At 41.7% G+C, this 15,650-nt stretch overlaps 1 protein-coding gene across 1 annotated transcript in view; it reads right to left on the minus strand.

The window, feature by feature from the left end:
• Positions 1 to 12,597, minus strand: part of LOC306763571 (connector enhancer of kinase suppressor of ras 2) — a gene marked incomplete at both ends in the record, with an annotated part of 76,658 nt that extends 64,061 nt beyond the window's left edge. Inside the window, one exon of the mRNA XM_079250413.1 lies at positions 12,534 to 12,597. Within this exon, the coding sequence (XP_079106539.1) occupies positions 12,534 to 12,597 (64 nt within the window). The remainder of the gene's footprint in view (positions 1 to 12,533) is intronic.
• Between the last annotated feature and the right edge of the window lie 3,053 nt (positions 12,598 to 15,650).

Consider the following 15,650-nt stretch of genomic DNA (forward strand, 5'->3'; position numbering starts at 1 on the left):
ATGCTTAAAACTGTTTTATAATCTGTTCTCCTGCTGATAATATATCAGATAAAATGTAGCTTGCCGAACATGTTCACACTTATTCCGTGACCTCACTGTGGCCTCTTGCACATATGTCTATTCTAGACAGGACTGATGCGCCTTCATTGCACATCTTGTCATGCATGTCATGTGTGAAAGTACAGAGGGCAGAATGGAGGTTGAAGTTAATCTGCTGCTGGGTCGTGATGGAGGTTGAAGCAAAACGCGCCCATTGTATGCACCAACACACCAGCTTCATGAAGCCCCCTCCCAATCCAACGCTGCTGGATGTGTGTGATGACACAATGATGCAGCGCTGAGCTGCCTCCGTCTGAAACACCGATTAATATAAATGTCCTTTTCTTTGCCTGGAACGTGCGACTCACATGTAAAACAAACAAAAACAAGCTTAACTAAAGTTCACATGAAAAAGCTGCAAATGCAAACATAATCTCTCCTGTAAGATTTGTTCAAACTTCATTCAACACTGTTCTGTAACATTTTGATATATTTTGCTGTAGATTTATCAGTAAAACTAAGTGCACTTGCATTTTACTCAAGTTAGCATTTTATTCATTAATATAAGGTATTTTTTGGAATAGAAATGCTGTCCAGTGAAGTTTAATAAATAGATTTACTGATATTTCTTTATTTGAAACAAAACACAACACAAAATAATCAATAGATTAAAATAAAAAAGACTCAGTTGCATTAGAGTCTGAAAAGGAGCAGGATGACAGAAAAGCTTATTTATTCCTTATTCAAATATAGTGTAATCATTACTTGATTATCATTACAGCTGTTACATTAATCATCTAATAAATAGATATAAAAATGCATACACACACACACACACACACACACACACACACACACACTTTTTTCCTTAACAAAACAACATGCAGCCATTTCAGATTTTCAGACCTTTTTTTGTTATTTAAAACCATCCACAGATAGGCTGAAATGCACAACTGCAGACTGGAAAGGAGCTAAGCATTGGATATGACCCCCTGGAGAGACCAGATCTCTGACATGGTGGAGATCACATGAAGACACTGAATCAGCTGAGGCAGAGCAAATCCACAGACAAATAGCAGCATGTTCTCCAGGACGCCTGAAGCAACCTGCCTGTCATGCATCCTAAAACTGTGTGCAAGTCTACCTCAGATCACCGGTTCATCTTTGCATGATGCAAATTTACGGTAAAAATTATTCATGACCTTCCTTTTGAAAGCATATTTGCTCAGCTTTTAGCGTGCAAAACTGTAAATTATATAAAGAAGTGATGAATAAAAAATCAAAAAGGTCAATTTGCTTCTTTTAGAAAAGCTAAAGTGTATTTTCTGCAACATGGAGACTTTGACCGATTTTCAGCGATATTTGCTGGTCGTTTTCACGCCTTTCATGCCTTTTTATGAACGCATGTGTATGGAAATGCATACAAACAGATGCAAATCCACACATATACATCTCTGGTGTGACACAGAGCTGCTAGACAATCAGATGACTCAAAAAGTCTCCCCTGGAGGATGAACAGCTGATCTGGGTTCATCTGCCGAGTTCATCCGCCAGCTGTACTGTAACTCGCACATGGGGGGGCCGAGGTCAGCAAACACACAGAAAATCATGCGGGGAGGGGTCACATTTGTGCAGATGGTAAAAATAACAATTAATTCTGCTTGAGTAATGACAGAAATGTGTCTGGAAATATACTGGAAAGGGAGCAGAAATATTGCATCAGCTGAAAACTGTGACAGACGGGGGACCTGTCCAGGTTGTACGCCGCCTCTCGTCTGATGATTGCTGGGAAAGGCTCTGGTTTCCACGTGACCCTGAACTGACCAAGCGATTAGGAATGTGAAGGAGTGAACGGCGCTCATGGGACTTTTCTATAAATATTATTTTTCCTGCTTTAAGTCAGGAACTTAATTTTAAATCACCGTATGTCTGAACTGCACAGCTAGTGTCTCAACAGCCTGATTTCCCTGTCTTCATTTTGCAGACAGTATCGATGCATTTTTCCATTTTTTTCTAAATAATTTTATACTTTTTCTTGAATCAAGGTTTCTGCCTGAAGCATGGTGTTGCAAAGAGAAATGTCTCCTCAACATTTCCACTCTCTACAGTATTTTAAGATGAATAAATATCTTTTTTTTTTTAATTAGTTATTGCAGAAAAATAAACTAAAACAAGTGTTTTATTGTGCAAATTTTCATGTTTCTTCCAGTACAGTCTGAACATTCACAGCAAATATGTTTTCTGTCAAACTTACCAACAAAATATTTGGTTGTTTCACCTGAGCGATGATGTTGCGTTTCTAAAAATGGTGAACATTGTCATTTTTCAGCAGCATTGTTTAGTTGTGAATGTAAAATAATTCACCACATGGCAGATGAAGATAAACTTAGACATTTAAATGCATCCTATGGAGAAAGCTCTTTTTTTCCCAATGCAGTACAAACAGGTGAAAAGATTAAATCTACATGAAATATTACCATTTCTAAAACATCAGTGTTTTTATCTATAAAATACTGGCAAACTTTAGTAAAATAGCTTCAACTTTACAGTTTTTACAAACTGTCAAGGAAGTTCAAGTCAATAAACGATAAACATTGATATGTAAAAACAACAAATCTGTGAAGTGGGATAAATGTTTATTCTTTTCTTATTTAAATCATTATAATCATCCAATGCTAAATTTACAATAGTAGCGAGACGTTTAAGGGTCGTTTTTCTATGTGCTGCCTTTTTTTTAAATCCCACTACAGCAAAGTAAGCTTAGCTTTGGTGACTACACACCCCTCCGATCCATGACGAGGTGCATTTGCTAACATGCTGGAAGCTGTTAACCTGCAGAAAGGTCCGCTGCAGTTCAACTTCATGCACAGAAAAGTCAAATCACAGTGACAGCTTGAGCAGGCCATGTAATTAGATTACTGTCTTTGTTCTTCTATGCAAGCATAGAAGAGAAATCACTTCTCTGACCACACCGTGTATGTCTGACTTTTCTAGGTGGTGAGAAGCTCATTTTGATCTTGTCCATTTTGGGCTTTTTAGAGGCTGAACTGTTTTGTCACGTACCAAACCAAGATAAAAAAAACATATAATGAGGCAGAAAACAGTTAAAATGTCAGCTTAACACTTTTGTACATTCTGTATTTTGGACTTTTTTTTTGCTGCACAAATGAAATTCATACAATCCTTTTCTTCGATTTTCTGTTTTTACCAGCTTAGTTTTCTTCCTTTTCCGCACGTACTTCAGAGAATGCACATCATGTCTTAACGCAGAGGTGTCAAACTCAAACATACAGTGGACCAAAATTTGAAATCAGGCAGACTCACAAGCCAACACTGATATTGATGAAAAAAAAACTTCCAATATGACAATAAACCTCAGACTGGTGTGTGTTCAGCTTCTGTGTTTCTGCTCCGACTCTCGTTTTAATATGCTTGTTCTTTCTCTGGGTTCACAAACTTTCATCATGCACTTTTCACAAACACTCCCTCATTAAAGGGCCGGGCTTCTTTAGCCATCTCTGCTGCAGTAACTTGAAGTTGCTACGACTACTGTCAACAAAAGATGAGGTCCAGTCTTGACTGATGCACCAAACTCCCATCAGAGCATTCTGGTTTTTGTAATATTTGCAGTACATATACTGTATAATACCAGCGGGCCAGCTCTAGGAGTCCTTTGGTATTGCCTCGTGGGCCAAATATAATTACACTGTGGCCCCCACTCCAGAGTTTGACACCTGTTTCAGCCAGTTGGAGCAGAAAGTCCACTTCCAACTGCATGATTCTTGTCTTTTAAGTCTTGACTTTGAGACATTTTGACGAAGTACAGTTTAATTTGGCCTAAAACATGTATGTCTTCCAAAAGTCCAGTTCTAGTTGACTTTTTCTGAAGTCATGTAAATGTGCAGACGCTTTACTACGCTGAAAAAAAGCGTGCTGTGCATTTTTTACAGATTACATAACATGCATTTTGTCTCAGAACTTCAGATCTCTACCCCTTGATCCCGACCATCATTGGATCTCGCTGCGCTGAGCCTTGAGGAAGCATCTCTTCTTGACAGCTTCATCCACATTTTATGCAACTCCCTCCAATATTTTCTTACTTTCCTGGGCAAAGTAAACCCCTCCCCTTTCAGAAACATGGGGTTGCTAGGCAACCAGAGTGAAAAAAGGCCTCCAAGCAGAAGTGAAGGATCAGCAGTTGCTGCCCCTCAGGACCCTGCGCTGATGCTAGGCTAAGGATCACACATCCACGCTGAAGCTTGTATGCGCCTCCACTGGAAGGGTATGAAAGGCCACAATCTGCGTAAAACATGGTAATGAGGCTGAAAAACTTAAAGACAGTAGATTTGCTGTTAGAGTATTAAAATGAACTGGAATCAGTCCAAGCTTTTCTCCCTGTTTGGCGTGTTAGCGTAGCTTGAGCTAAGAGCAGAAACGGTGCACAGACCTCAGCGCTCTTGGCCTCATCTGTAAAACTCCAACTGGTGTGAGAGCATTGTCGAGTGTGAAGAAAAGACAGATCTCTCTAAAAATATTCCTTCTGTGAAATATTCATCACATCATGTCAGAATATTCTTCAGACTGTGACAGTTTAGCTTCCTGGCATTTTTACTTTCACATCTTCCTCTCATCCAGAGAGCAGGGAGGAGTTAAGAGAGCATCTGCAGGCAGAGGAGGAAGGAAACGTACCAGGAACTCAGGTCTGGGTATCTAAAAGGCCAGAAAGACCAGTAGAAAATCTACTGTATTAGAACAAGCTTCACTTTTACCTGAACAAGCCATAATTCTTCTAACCTCCACGCATTCGCAGTTCACGACACGAGCACACCATATCCTAGACCAGGGGTGCCCAAGTCCAGTCCTGGAGATCTACCGTCCTGCAACCTTTAGATGCAACCCGTGTACAGCACAGCTGAGTCAAACAGCTGAATTCCTCTTCTGCATGTCGTTCAGCTCTGCAGAGGCTGCTAATGAGCCACTTCTTCGATTCAGGTGTGTTGGAGCAGGGTCACACCTAAAAACAGCAGGATGGTAGATCTCCAGGACCGGACTTGGGCACCCCTTGTCCTAGACAATCTAAACTTTGTAAAATATATCCGTAATGTGTGTAATTACTGAGCACACACACTATTATAGCTACTCAATCTGGTTTATTTAAAAAATGATCCAATAACTGGATGTGACAAGGAGTGGTACACTTCCATTATATTTTACACTCTTCCTAAAGGTTACATAATAGTTGGAGCTCTGCATAACTTTACTGGTTTGGATGAGTGTCACAAGCCCTTTTCACAAAGTCTTCGCACAACAGGTGCAAAATGACCAACACCGCAAAGTCGCCCTTGTTTGCCGTTGTTCGTCCATGCCAACCAAAGGAGGCGGCGTTGGTCTATATTCAGCTGTCTGATACTGAGGCATGTTGGACTCACTGCAGTTTTTTAATCCTAAACATTGCTGCTGAAAGAGTGACACCTCATGTATCATCCAGATACAAACACAAAAATGTGGTTTTGCCTTGTTTGTTTTGATTTAAAGCAGTATTTTTGTTATATCTGCAACAACCTGTTTGGATTTAGACGAGTTGAAGATAAGTTTGCAGTGACGGACCTGCTGGTGTACCATAGTTTCCTTGTGGTTTTTAAATTTCCCACCCAGACGAGACGGGTCTCAAGACGTTGGATGTTTCACGCCCAGCCAAAAAGATCGGAGTATGCCAAGCGTAAACTGTTAGCAAGATCTCGAACTCAACCATAAGCGTAGCTTCAGACTGCCATCAGTGTCGTCGCTCGTATGGAAAGGTGGGTACAAATCAAATCAACTTTATTTGTATTGCACTTTTCATACAAAAGCATATCAAAGTGCTTAACAACATAAAAATAAAAACAGTTTCACACTTTAAAACACACGCACACACAACCCCAGCCTTCCCCTGACCATTCATGCCAAAAGATAAACTAGTAACTTCATGATTCTGTCATCTGTATCTGCATAGAAAACACTAAAGAGGATACACAACTCTGTGAACATAATGGAGCATTTTGCAGCTAAAAACATAAACCATTTGACTTTCATTTGTGAGTCATTTGCTTGTTAGTGGAAAAATGTGGATTTAGAGCTCATTTCCCTTTTTAAAAAAAAGTCAATTAATGTTGGTTTACATTAGAAATATTTGTTTTTTTATGTGTACTTGTATTGATTTGCCAGTTAAGTAAATATAAACAAAGAATCTATGCAGCATTTGGACATTTATTCCGCTTGACTTTTAGTCACTTGTTGAAGAGTGAGTAATAAACAGCAGATGATTATATCTGGTGGCAGTCTGACCACATTACATGATTTCAGAGTTTTGGTCATATGATCAAAGTAAATAAGAAAATAAAAAACAAATAGCGAAACATTTTGATCCTGCGTAGCTTCGTTCCACATAAAAGCTCGGATTACTGCGAAGTACAAAAGTTTTAATCAGTCCTGGTGTGTAAACTACTGGAGTTTAATCTGGATTCTGCGAAACTTTATTTCATCCAAACTTCTTTGCTTCCTAAAAACTGCTGCCGTGGAACAACAGGTGCAAAATCAACCCTGTAAAGCACGTGAATATTCACTCACACACTCACACAGGCCCCTCTGTCCAAGCAGCCGGATGGAGCGGTGCTTTGATATGTTGCCCACAGCATCTCCACTTCCCCGCACCGCTCTACCATCGTCTCTCCTCCTTCTCTGTCATGCCCACCCTTTCACGCTCCCTCATTTCCTCCCCCATCTTAGGCTCCGCAGCCTTTCTTTCATTTTGCTTTGCACCTCCCCTTTTCTGAGTCCATGTCCCTGCTCTCTTCCTCTTCCCGCTTCAGGCCATAAAAAAAGAGAAGCTCACGAGTGTGTGTGTACGTGTGTGTGTGTGTGCATGCTTATGTGCATCCAAGTGTCTGTATACGTCTATCTGTGCGTTGGGCATCCGTGTGCTTCGATGCTTCCCCATGACATGTGTTGTGACTCAAACACCATCAGATTGGGTTTCCATGACGACCGATGCCCCACTTAAAGCGCCTGCTCAAGAGTTTGTGTCTATGCATATGTCAGCGTGCATACATGCACCATATGATTCAGTTAAACATGCACAGTTCTTTAGATACATCCTCATATATCCACATGCGGTTCTTCGTTCTGTGGATTTTTTTGGTGCATAAAAAAAAAAAAAAAGACAACTAGAGGAGGTTTCCTCTATGGATGTGCATATGTGTGTGTTTCCTTATAATAAGAGGCACTCTTAAATCTTTAATGCAGCTGAAACTGAAGCATGGGCACAGTTGGAGCCAGGGGGAGTGTGTTCTCCAACACAGACTTCCTTAGCCTATCAGCAGGAGACTGAATCAAGGGGCACAGTATGAAACTGGAGGCTCACTCAGAGTGCATCTGCTGTAAGCCTGATGCTCAATTCCTTCTATTTTACTAAAGACTATGAAAGTCATCTGCTTCTGAATCAAAATTTTATTTGTTTTTTTTGGGGGGGGGGGGGTTTGCTGAATTTCTCAGTTTCACATAGTTCAGGCAGATAAATGATGTTTAAAGGATATTTAACCCTCATTCTTGCCTTGCAGGTGAACGGTGAAATAGTCCTCAAAGCCCCAGACACTCAACAAGCTGAGTCTTTTAATGGAGAAATAAAGCATTTTGCTACTCAGTAATGATCCAAACGATGTGATAACATTTTCGGTGGATAAGTTGAGTACAGTTGAAACGTGCGCATGCTCACGGCCATTCATAGTCGCTTGTATGAACAGGGGGGAGAGAGATTACTGCAGAATAAGTGAACAACCTTATTCATTTTCCTGTCAATGTCGTATGCATCAGCAGGCTTTCGATACTGTACGCCTGAGGTGCAGGGAGGGTGTGTGTGGGTGTGTGTATGTGTGTGTGTGTGTGTGTGTGTGTGTGTGTGTGTGTGTGTGTGTGTGTGTGTGTGTGTGTGTGTGTGTGTGTGTGGCGGGGGGGACAGTAAAAGGAAAAGAAGGAGAAGCAGAAGGAGAATAAGTCCATTCTCCTTTGTTGCCTCTCATGTTCAGGCTCAGATCTGTATGCAGCAGTGTACTGAAGACATCAGTTGCGTCATCAACTGCACACACCTTAGTGGATGCATGCTCTCACACACACAGACGCAGACACGCTCACTCATATAGGAAACTCCTCTGGTGTGGGTGTTCAAATCAAAACAATTGCTGATGAGTCATCTTTCTGTGAGGCTCACCAGCGATTCGCTGCTGGAACAGGCCGACTACAGCAGCAGAGGATATATAGGATACCCTGCTTTGCCTGCATAGTAGCCAGCTGTGTCAGGTTTTCTGTGTTGGACTGCAGAGTATATCAGATCTCCTTCTTCTGTATTCTTACATATGACAAAACCACAAAAGACCAGAGTCTGATTTTTTATTTTGTTCAGATTTCTAATAAAGAAAATTATTCTAAATGTCAAAAAGCATTTAAAAGAATCAAGTTGTCAACCATATCTGTTCATAATAAAATCTGAAATCATGATAGTTCATGGCCAGTTTTTTTTTTTTTTTTTTTTTTTTTTTTTTTTGTCTTGTCCAGCATTTAAGCAAGCAGACTGATGTTCTGGATGCTGTGTTCTGCTGAGCAAATTTATTTTGCCAAGGGGAACTTTTGTAGATGTAATGATCCCCTTGTATTTCTTGATTCTTATTTTATTTTTCAATTTGTTTTGGATAATAGCTTGTATTACAGAGTTTATGCTGCTGGACCCGACCGGAAAGGACAGGAAAGGGGCAGAAAGAGAACAGAAAAGAGAACATAAAAAAACAAAAAAAAAAAACAAAAGAAAGAGATCAATGCATACATGTATATGCACATACATACCCACCTACATATATATGTATATACACTCGCACATACATTATATATATACATATATACATACATACATACATCTACACATACATACACATGCATACACACACATGTACACATACATGCATACATAAAGATAGATATACATACATACATATACACATACATACACACACACATATATATATATATATATATATATATATATATATATATATATATATATATATATATATATATATATATATACATATATACACATATACATACTCACATACATACACATACATACACATACACTCACACATATGCATACATATATACATATCCATACACATACATACATACACATACACATAAGTACACACACATACCCACCCACACACATAAATATATACACCCACACAAGCCAACTCTAGATTCGTGGAGAACAAAACCGTTGACAATCATGAGGACCAGAAACTAGCAAGTTAAGTCAAAAAGACAGAAAGAGAGCTACCTGCTGTTAGTGAATAAACTTGCTGGATGACTCAGTGACTGTGACACATGCAGAACATTCATGCAGAACATTCAGAGTGGAACGTGTTTAGAGAAGAGTGATCATGCCAATGTGACCCCGCCCGCCTACAGCTAGAGGAAGGCCAGGAGAACCCAGAGACCCGGGTAACCGACAGTCACCCCCAGGTACAGATCCCAACCCCCCCACTCCAGAGCCAGCCATGCATCTGCCCAGGAGGTGGCGAAGGAGGTGCCCAACCAGAGTCCCCCGCAGTCAGGGGGAACAGGCCCCAGCAGGCCCAGGCCGGCAAGGGCCGATCCCGCCGGGCACCGGCCACCTAGGGCAGACAGAGCGCAGGCCCCAGGGCCCCAAGAGCCCGTGAGCAGCCCCCCGCCCCCGCAGGCAGAGGGCACAGCCCACACCGACGGAGGACCAGGATCATGGCCAGTTTAAAGAGCTCCTCAGTCTGCGCTGTGCTGCTTGCTTGGTGGTGTCACTGGTTTAATGGTGTTGCAGACTCTGGGATGTGTCGGGACAGGTGCACATAGAGTGTGTGACGCTTATTTCACACAAAGAAGGAGCTCATTGAACTAATTATACAACTTCTGAAGGTAACTATTAGCATTAAAGCTTTTTCACGTGGCTTTATGGCATTGCAGTGAGCGCTTCTGGTTCACGTACTCTTTAGATAATATTTTTTAGGGCTGTGATGATATGCTTTTGTCCCGATTCGATTCGATTCTGAATTTTTCTTTTTTGGGGTGCCAATTCAATTTAAATTGCGATTCTCACAATTCTTCAATGTTGCGAATTTTTGTAGATTAAAAGCAAAAAAAAAAAAAAAATGTATAAAACTTAATTTTATCTTGTCATTTTTCTTGATTTCAATTGGGAAATGCAACGCAGTAGCCAGACCATCATTCTGCTGCTATAATGCCCAAGAAGACAAGTTAAAAGATCAATAAAAACAAAAATGACCAAAAAAAAAAATGTAATGGATTATATTTACATATTTGAAAAAATTTTTTAATTTTTTAACAAAAAATCGATTTTAAAATTGTCAAGCAAAACAATCCTGATTTTCGATTTTTCAATTCGATTTTCTAACCCCTACTATTTTGTAGATTATCTCTTAGTGCATATTTCATTTATATATATAAAAAAAACTTTTCCTTTAAAGTTTTGTCATTGATCATTTTTTAAAAAGTAAAAAAGAAAAAAAAAGTTTATGTTGCGCTGAAATTACTGTTGCATGTATGCAATAAGTCAAAGCTTTTCTATCATTACTGAACTGATTCAACTGTCCAGAGATCCATGAACTACATGCTGGAGGCAAATATTTTCTGTAATCCCTAAATATGCTTAATATCTGTCATCTTATTGTAAGCAGGAAAATAAAGGTCTCAATGTCGCTTCTTTGTTAAAAAAAAAAAAAAAAAAAAAAAAAAGGTACAGAAACACACATCAGCATGGCAGAGATTAAACATTTCCAGCAAAAAGGCCAAAGTGGAACCCGTGTACAGATTAATGCCGCCTGCCTCTGAGGGTCTATGAAGGAGAAGCGAGAGGACTTCCATCAGAGGATAAAACTGCAAGACGAGCAAGAGAAAGAAAACAAGGAAAGCAACAAGGTTGGATGAGGAATTAAACTTCCTCCAAGAAGCCACCATGAACTCATCTGTTTCTCCTTTCTTTACCAATAAGTGAGATTCTTGTATCCATGTTGGTGATGAGGTGGGCTAGACTCTTTTCACTAACATTTGCTGTCATGCAGTTTTCCCAGTTTGGGACTGAAATCCAAAGCAGAAACATGCTGAAGTAAAACTACAACACATCTTTAGCCAGCTGCTATTTTTCATCAGCAGTCTTCACAACATCTTCCTGGTCAAAAACCTCTAAAACAATCATTTGTGTGCTTATTTCCAACTGATATGACCTGTATAGCATTCACCTGTTTGACATTAAACCCTCATATCTGAAACTTTGTGCTCTTAGCACCCTGAATCTGCTGCTTTTCTTGTTTACAATCATAATTCAGCTCAGCTTGGGTTGGTGAATGCTTCAGGTGCACTCCACAGATCAGCAGCTGGAGCTGCAGCTCTGCTGGATGTGGTTGAGGAGAGCAATTACAAACCATGGGACATCGTAGTAATCACGCCAAATAACTCCTCTCCATGAAACCAGACCTCTAATCTGAGCGATGGCAGAGAATCCAGCAGTGCTTTCTGGATGGTGAACACACGTAGATGTGCATTCACATCTGTTTCCACACTTTTGCAACATTCTGAGTCATCAGTCTAGTGATTAAGTCATCTTCTTAAGTAAGGGATTGCGGACACCCCCACACCCCCACCCCCCCAAGCCCCCTCTTCCTTGGTTCCCATTGTCTGTCAGAAGGCCTACCACAGTTTCTCTCACAGCTCTGTGGATGACCAGAGTGTGTGAGAACAGCACATACACCGCGCACTCATGGACACGCACGATTAGTGATTACTCATTCATACTGTCTCCATGAAGGGATCCGAGCCAGCAAAGAAGAGCAACAAGGAAAAGGGAAGAAGCCCGCGTGACCGCTGCCTTTGCCTTATATGGCAGGCGGCATTGCGCTGTCCATGGTGCTGAAACTGACTGCGCGCCGCGCATCGACGGAGGGGGGGGGGAGTCTGGGGAGGGGGGGAAGCTGGGGTGCATGCAGCGAACTACATTAATCACGCATGCACGCGCACGTGGGCACTCCTGGTGATATGGGCTCGAGGGCATGTGCCAGTGTGTGAGGATGCCACATCTGCCTCGTTCATTGATGAGAGGCGCGAGAGGGGATGACAGAATGCTGAGCCTCCAGACATCACTTCTTTCAGGGTGGGGGTGCGTTGGTGATGGTGGTGGTGGGGGGGTGGGCAACAATCTAACTGCACCGGCTCTGACTACTTTAGTCACTTTGACCAACCTGGAGTGTGGTCACTTCTGCCTAAAGAAAAAAAAACCACGTCAGGAGAACACACATGCACATGCAGTGTGGCCCTCAGCTGCTCACTACCACCACAAGCAACATCCTCATCATCACCATCATCATTCTGTAACCTCAAGCTGCATGAATATGAAGAGCCAGCTGCACTAAGAGGGATGCAGATACCTTTCATCCAGTCCAGCACTTGCTTTGGTGTCCATTTACTTATAGGTTCCATAACCAGAGCCATGGTGTCACAGTCTGTCCGAGGCGGGACTCGATGCGGGCGTCATAAAACGACCTGGCCGTCACATCTGGAATGACAGGACGCTGGATGAAGCTGGGGAAAAAGCAAAGCTTGTCGGCTTTATTCTCTCCATCAGCGCATGGCCGCCTGCAGAAACGGTGAACGGGTTGCGGTGGTGCAATCCACGCGCACACACAGGACACGCACACACACGCTCTCTCTTTTTTCTGTCTCTCTCCCTCCCAACCCCTCGTTCCCCCTCTCTCTCTCTCTCTCTCTCTCTCTCTCTCTCTCTCTCTCTCTCTCTCTCTCTCTGCTTCTCGTGCTTTCCCGCCAGCAGCCGGCGCGCTGTGAGAAGTGGATGCGATGAGCGCGAGGAGATGGAGCGACCCCTCCCCTCCCCTCTCCTCCCCCCGCCCGCCTCGCTGCAGCATCACCAGGGCCACCACTCATAACACAGAGCAGGGAATGGTGCAACGCACAGCTTATAGGGAGGATCCCCCCCCCCCCCCCCCCCCCCCCCCCAGTATCCATGCATAGAGAAGAGGCTTTATGCAAATATCCTTTAAGAAGCCTATAAAACGTGTGGTTACTATAGCAACGCTGCAATAAATACTCTGCAGTACGTCAAACGTCTCTCCCACAGACACTGTGCACAGATAAAAAGGCTAATTATTCTGATTTTACCATGCAAAAGAGAGAACTCGGCATCTTCACCATTTTAAATGTATTTGTTATAACCTGCGCGTTTGTGTGTGTGTGTGTGTGTGTGTGTGTGTGTGTGTGTGTGTGCGCGCGCGCGCGCGTGTGTGCGAGCTTCTACCACACCAAACCACGAAGAGTCAGCGGTTTTCACCATCTACTCAACTTCACTATCACACGTATGAGGATATGGGCATCAGTTGTCAGGCGTTGCTGCTCGGTGCGTGGACGTAATAAAGCGGAACAGCGCCCCCTGCTGCGCACCTGCGATACAGGTGACGTCATGGGTTAAAGCAGCATGAAACGTAGCCGCGTGCAAACGTGTTGAGCCGCCTCATGTTGTTTGGATCTTGCTTCACAAGCTGCCAGACTTTGTTGTGGTCTTCTGAAGTGGTGCGAAGTAAAAGTTCCCATGGATTTTTTTGCACATTCACTCAGTTTCAGGCCACGAATCTGTTTCACTGTTTGTTAAACCTCTTAAGTCTGACCTGAGTCATTCAAGCATAAAAGAGCTAAATGGAAAGAAAGATGTTGTTAGCTTTTGTTTTGATAAATTATTTGAGACTAAGGAGTTACAATGATTCTGCATAAATCCATGAGATCATCTCATACTTTGTGAACATCATTATTTTTAACAGTAATTAGATTATAACTCAAGCATGGATATAAAACGACAAAGCAAATAAAATTAAGAAATCACACATGTGACGCAAAAAATATAATTTACATGGGAACAATCTATATGTTTGAGTAGGAAGAAGTGTAAAACTTTTTAAATCATTCATTCATTGTCATTTAACCATTAACTCGTTACTTTTTTTGTATGTTGCACCTAAAAGTTGAATACTTCTCACATTTTGTGAGATAGTCCTCACAATAGTGTTGCCATTAAACACAGAACTTTGTAATACAACCTGTTTTAAGTAGGAGGAGCGAGTCTACTGCTCAGCAAAGACATGATGTCACAATTTCTTTCAGTATATGTATGAAAAATATACTAAGATAACAGAGACTGACTGACATGAGACCATTTTTCACCAACAAGGTAATTTCTAAAGTCAAAATAGTGGTAAGATGTTGTGCATCTTCTGGACAGGAGAACAGCAGAAGTGTCAGGCCTGGAAAAAAAACTAGATAGATAGATAGATAGATAGATAGATAGATAGATAGATAGATAGATAGATAGATAGATAGATAGATAGATAGATAGATAGATAACTGAGTAAAATAAGAATATCAATTAATATTTATGAAGTTACTGTGATGGACTGGCGACCTGTCCAGGGTGTACCCTGCCTTCGCCCATAGACAGCTGGGATAGGCTCCAGCTTCCCCGCAACCCTGAATGGATAAAGCGGTTTAGAAAATGAATGAATGAGTGAATTTATGAAGTTGCTGTTGTACAGTCTAATGGCAGCGAGGACAAAGGATCTCCTGAACCTCTCAGTCCTCCACCGTACCGAGATCAGCCTCTCACTGCAGCTGCTTCTCCGTCCTGCCAGGAGTTTATGGAGGGGGTGTTTAATATTGTTAATAATGCCCATAATATCATAGTTCTGACAAGGTTGTGTGTAAAAGTGATAGGGGAGAGGGTGGGGTTAACATCTAGACGATCAGTTGGTCCGTCTGCTGTTCACTGAAGCCTTGTATGAAATGCTCTATATGGAACAGTCAAAATGGTTTTCTCCAGTGAAGGGAAACAGGAGGAAAAGGCTGAGGTACACCAAGTGACACAAGAACTAACCCAAAACTAGTGGCGACAGGTCTGATGGAGTGATGAATCCTCCCCAGAAACCAGACCTCAACATCACTAAAGCAGAGTGGGGTCATCTTGACTGAGAACAAAAGATCCATCTTCAATTGCTAAAAATTGCTTTAGGAAACAAAAAAAAAAAAGAAAATGCCCATCTTCAGGGTTCAGGCTGAGCTAAAGACTTTCACATGCATGAGATTGCCTTACAAAGTGCATTAACTTATATGTTTGCACATATTTAAAAAGATAATCGCATCATTGGCTTACAAAACAATGACTCAAACGGCTCCCGTCTACCTTCACTCCCTTATCCATACCTACACTCCTTCATTACACCAGTGAAAGACGCCTCATTTTACCACCACTATGTGGGACTAAATCACCAGCCAGACTCTTTTCCTCTGTTGTGCCACAATGGTGGAATGATCTCCCAAACTGTCCACTCTGCAGAGTCCTTGTCTACTTTTAAGAGCAAGCTGAAAACTCAGCTCTTCAAGGAGCACTTCTACACTTAGTCTTTCTCTATTTGTCAGAGGAGATGGAGAACTCAACCCAGTTCTTTGCAACAAACATTATGGTATCATTTCTTTGTATTATAACA

This window comes from Telmatherina bonti (assembly GCF_933228915.1).
Source record: "Telmatherina bonti genome assembly, chromosome: 12".
NCBI classification, from domain to species: Eukaryota; Metazoa; Chordata; class Actinopteri; order Atheriniformes; family Telmatherinidae; genus Telmatherina; species Telmatherina bonti.